The 5,245-nt window shown below is 49.1% G+C and overlaps 1 protein-coding gene across 1 annotated transcript; it reads right to left on the reverse strand.

Annotated features, from left to right (window-relative positions):
- Positions 1-2,473: 2,473 nt before the first annotated feature.
- LOC123146317 (uncharacterized) lies at positions 2,474-5,002 on the reverse strand. The gene is made up of 2 exons (XM_044565941.1): positions 4,318-5,002; positions 2,474-3,647 (listed from the first exon to the last, which is right to left on the reverse strand). Exons 1-2 carry the CDS (start codon positions 4,860-4,862, stop codon positions 2,927-2,929), a joined length of 1,266 nt encoding a protein of 421 aa, XP_044421876.1. The 5' UTR covers positions 4,863-5,002; the 3' UTR covers positions 2,474-2,926.
- Between the last annotated feature and the right edge of the window lie 243 nt (positions 5,003-5,245).

The raw sequence follows: 5,245 nt of genomic DNA on the forward strand, positions 1-5,245 counted from the left end.
CATGACATACTAGTGGTGTTGGAAACACAAGCATGATGTCGTCGTCAAATCGGATGACCACCAGCAGCACCATTCGTAGCATAGGTCCGGTGGTCTGATCTCCCCAATAACCTCTTCCAGTTGGTCTACAGCAGCAAGGTCGCCGGCCCGCTCAACCGCGTCCACTTCGCCGCGGTGTGCAGGTCGTGGCGAGCTTGTGCGATGACGTCGCCGCATGCGGCGCCGCCCGTCCTCCCATGGCTCATGTTCAGCGACGCCCGCGAGGACGACAACAGGATGAAGGTGTACTGCCCCGAGGATGGCCGGTCCGCATGTCGCTGCCGACCAGGCGGTCGACAAGCGGTTCGTGGGAGCCCATGATGGTGGCTGGGTCGCCGTGCTTGGGCATGATATGCAACTCGCGGTCGTGAACCTCTTCTCCGGTGTTTCTGTGCCTCTCCCCGCCAAGAACATGTACAAACTCTGCCTAGGCAGCGGCTGGAACGACATCCGGAAGATTGTGTTTCAGAATCCCGCCTCAACCGGCTGCATCCTCGCCACCATCACCCCCGACACCGTCTCGCCTTATGTAGGATTGGTTGTCCGAACAACAAGTGGACGGAAAGAGGACCCGTACTCGGGCTTGTGGACATCGTATTCTGCAATGGGCAATTATTTGGCCTCACAATGTTCAAGGAATTGGTCAGGTTCCAAATAGGTGTTGATCAAGATGGCAAGCCGACGGTCACCGGCGAACCCCACGCATTATCAATCCGAACAGGTAGCTGCCCTGCCATGCATCCGAAGAACATCATTGATCTACATGGCAAGCCAGCGATGATGGTGAGGACCTGGTCGTCATCATGTGAAGCCTTTTGTGGGCCTTTCTTCAGGGTGTTTGAGCTTGTTGATGGATCGGCGATGGCAGAGGAGTACCCCCACAAGTGGGAGGAGGTAACAAGTCTAGGTGACTACGTTGTTTTCTTGGGGATAACGTGGCCAAGGTTGTGTACATGTCGACTGTCGGGCGCGGTGGGTTGCAAAGAAACTGCATCTACAGTACCGATGACATGGTTTGCTCGACGAGGTTGGAAGATCGTGGTGGCCATTTATATCCTACAAGTGACGACGCCACGTGGAAGATTAGATCGTATGTAGTTGCTCGTGCTCCAGGTGGCATGTGGCTTCTCCCTTTGGATTTCTAACCAACCAAGAGCAGTCTACCATGGCACCTTTAGCTTAGTAGTATATATGAGGTATTAAAGTCAACCTTTTACAATAAATTGAACCCTATAGATTATAGAAATAGTTGTAGAATACAAAGTCACCATTTATTTTGAGGTATATGTGACTTGTTAAGATAGTCATTATCAATCTATAGGATGGTTGAAATATTGTGCCGTGACATATATGTACAAAGATTATTAATCATCCAATATTGTCTTCTGTCGAGTAATGTTTTTGGCTATGTGTTTCCACAATACATTTTGAAGTTACGCTAATCAGTTTTAGGTTCATAGTAATAACTTGTATCGTGCAATGACACGTACCATACCACATATATAGATTCATATCAGATCCTTATGTAACTCAAACAAGCACGTATAGCATATACAAACATTTATTGGCTTAGAAAAGAAAATATAATTTTATTAGGTCAATTAATAACACGTTGAGTTTGTTGAGGTGGTTTTCAAAGAAAGCTGGGCAAAATCGGGAAACCAGAAACAGAGGTGGAGTAAGGGAGGACCAAAGAAAGGGCATAATGTGAAATTTTATGTGGTTTAAATGATGCACCGGAGAAAAGTGTTTCTAAATTAAGCACACACAGATGCTTACAGCTCAACTCGCATGGGGATGGAGCTGACTGTCGAGCAGACCATGTGAGTGAAAGGTGGTGGCGAGCAAACCAGTGAAGAAATGCCTTCAGGATTGTGCTGCTGCTACAAGTTTTCAGTGTCAGTTTCGTGTCAGTCATGCCTGACGCTTGAGGTTCTCAGGCAATGGGTGTAAGGATTTTTGTTTGTTTGATTGAGGGTCTACTGCGTCATCTGACAGAAAATACTAGGGCACTTGATCATTAGCTCGACGATTTGCCATGGAAAAATTAGTTAGACCTTAGTGTTGATGCATGCTTAAATTGCAGTGGTGAGTGTCTCTGTAAGAACTGCCATCGAAAGATATTGGGTGCTCTGATGCATTGCTGCTATGCTGGTACAGTACATTCTAGCACTACAAAGCATGCAAATATCATCCATCAGTGAAGAGAATTCCGCAGTTAATATGCAGCAAGTATTCATGCTGTCCATATAATTTAGTATGCCATATGTTTTGGTACATGAATGGCATTCATTCATGTGTCAGAAATCCTAAAGATCAAGTTGTTGGAGATCTGTCTGTCCTCCTTGGTATGGTGTTCATACAGTAGAGTTAATATACACTCCATGATGTTTTGGCCTTCTTATAAGCTGTAGGGTGTTGATAATGTAAAAACTAAATAAATCAAGACTTACATATAGACATCAATACACTGTGTATACAATCATCACAATCACATCTTTTTACAAGGAAAATGGCAAATCCATCTTAATGGTATATCATTTATTCAACTGACGCGGGTATATCTTTTCATACCTTTCGTGCTAACCCTATGCCGCGAAGACCATAAGACAGAGTCAACAATGATGTTTTGATCCCTTTAAATTGCAGGGACAATACTGATGTTCAGAACATCTAAAGAACTTCCCTGAGACTACTGTACAGACGTGAACACAATATCTATAGGGTAATCAGAATTGTGTCTTTTTTTCACAGGGAAAACGATGATCCATCGTCGTGCAATAGTGTCTGTGAAGTCACTTATTTGATTACTGCAGAGATATCATTTCATACCTTTCGTGCTAATCGTATCATATGTTGCCGGGACCGTAACATGGACGGACAGCGGCTACTTGACAAGGCCTAGGCTGAGGATGCCGAAGGAGGTATGGGGCCAATCCTTTTCCTTGGCCTTAGTCAGCATGGCTCTGCCCCAGGACACCCACCCCTCCCATGGCATCCTCTTGTCCCAGCTGCTCCCCCACTCCAGCAGCAGCTTCAGCCCTTCCTCCGCCTGCTCCTGTGCCTCCTCGTACATCTCCGCGTTCAGGCACATCTGCGTGAGCACCAGCCGTGGCTCCCCCACGAACGGGTTCTTGGCGACGCTCTGCCGGAGCAGCTCCTCCACTTTGCATCGGTCCGTTGCCTCCTCATCGCTGCACACCGCCTCCCAGTAGAGATCTCGTGCTGCCTTCTGGTCGTCGGCGTCCAGCACCTTTGTGCAGCCATCGAACACCGGAGGGATCACCAGGGCGATGTCCTCGTCGCGTGTGGCAGAGTCGTCGCCTTCCTTGCCGGTGGTGTGCGCCCGGTGAGCTATGTATATCTCCTCCTCGTGAACAATTAGGCTGTAGAGCACACCCATGCGGGAGATGGACGTGGTCCAAAGGCCGGGCTTGCCTGTGCCAGGCCACAGTGACGTCCAAGTGTTGCCTCGGAACTCAAGGCGGCCGTTGGCGTTGTTGAAGAGGCGGTCCTGCCAGTCGAAGAGCTGGTCACTGAAGTCTGCCATTGTCATCATAAGGAATGTCGCCGCCACCCGCCTAGAGAGAGCCACATCCTCACCAGTCCTGCAGGATAGCAATTTACATCAGGTGCGCAGTAGAAGCAGAGCAATCTTTTCTGAACTCCAAATTCTCATTCAGTTTGGATTAGGTGCAGAGACTAGCTACTAGTTTGCTTAGCAATTTCCCTTTTGCTTCACTCGGCTGCCAAGTTCAGAACAGATATTTTTACTAGTGAATCATAAATCAATTGCAAATTGAAAGTATTTTCACAACATACATATGTTGCAGCAGAACAGATTAAATAGACAAACTTCAAGTTTAACATATCTTGGCAAGATGCCACATAATCTTGCAAATTTGACATAACTAAGTTTTTCTCTCACAGCAACATGAGTGAGGTTTTTAACTGTATACTTTGCCTGAAACAAAGTTGTGAGGTACAAAATTTTCCTAATCCTGAATTTTGATAAACACTGCATGAACGCCTAATCCTGAAGCTTACAACTTGTAATGATCAATGAAACAAGAGTACTTGATCCTCAATTTTTAATCTATCATCTCGCTCAAAACCTTGGATTTCTTGGTGAACTCTATACATCCGTCAGTAGAATATACTGTATTTTCCAAGAAACACTACACAACGTGTCTAATTCAGTTATCTGAACATGAGCACTGAGTTCCTTCAGGCAAGCAACAGAGCAGATGGTGTCGTCAAAATCAGAGGCACACGCACCTGATGTGCTTGACTGTGATGCCGTCGGCGGGGAGGAGGCGCTGGATCTTGCGGCGCCAGGGCTCATCCTCGTCGAACACGCCGCGGCGGGCATCCCGGAGGGACTCCTCGGACCGGGCGAGGTCGGCGACGAGCTCACCATCGTCATAGTGGAAGAGCAGGTCGTCGTGCACGAGCTGCTGGCGCGGGACGACGCAGAAGAGGTGGACGAGCCGCTCGGCCTCGTCCCCGACGACGGCGGCGACGCGGCCCCGGCCGACGTCGGGCTCGAAGATGGCGAGGTTGACGTAGGAGTTGGAGTAGGCGGAGTGGTAGAGGCCGCAGCGGGCCACGGCGTCGGGCGCGCCCCAGAGGCGCAGGATCCGGTAGACCTCGAGCAGGTGGGCGAGGAAGGTGCCGTGCTTGTGCCAGCACTCGCCGGCGCCCGCGGCGCGCAGCACGGCGGTGAGGGCGGGCAGGGCCGGGTCGCCGCACTGGTCCTCCTCGCCCCGCAGGTACGGGCGCGCGGCCGCCAGCGCGTCGGCGAAGGTGGTGCGTGACGCCATGGGTGTCGGGGTCGTCGGTCGTCGCCGGCGGTGGGGAGAGATCGGGGGCGGGGCAGGGCAGGAGGATGATGCCAAAGTTGTCTGTTTTGTTTAGCTGCTGGGCGGCTGGGCCACCAGTTGCCCACTTGCTACTCCACTCTCTGGTGGATGTGGATAGACAACCTTTGGCATAGAGAGGAGGTTGCCAACAATAGAGAAACGTGTTGGACCAAAGTGAGGTAAAATGTTTGTTTTGTTCCAAGTAATGTTTCTTCTTCTTTTTTTAGATTCCAATTGGGATTTGATAATTTATACTGAGAAAATATTTCTGATATTTATTCTTTACATTGCTTATTCTTCAATTATATAGTAGGAACTCCCCGGGAAAAACAAATATAGTAGGA

The sequence above is a fragment of the Triticum aestivum genome, chromosome 6D (assembly GCF_018294505.1).
Source record: "Triticum aestivum cultivar Chinese Spring chromosome 6D, IWGSC CS RefSeq v2.1, whole genome shotgun sequence".
In the NCBI taxonomy this organism is placed as follows: Eukaryota; Viridiplantae; Streptophyta; class Magnoliopsida; order Poales; family Poaceae; genus Triticum; species Triticum aestivum.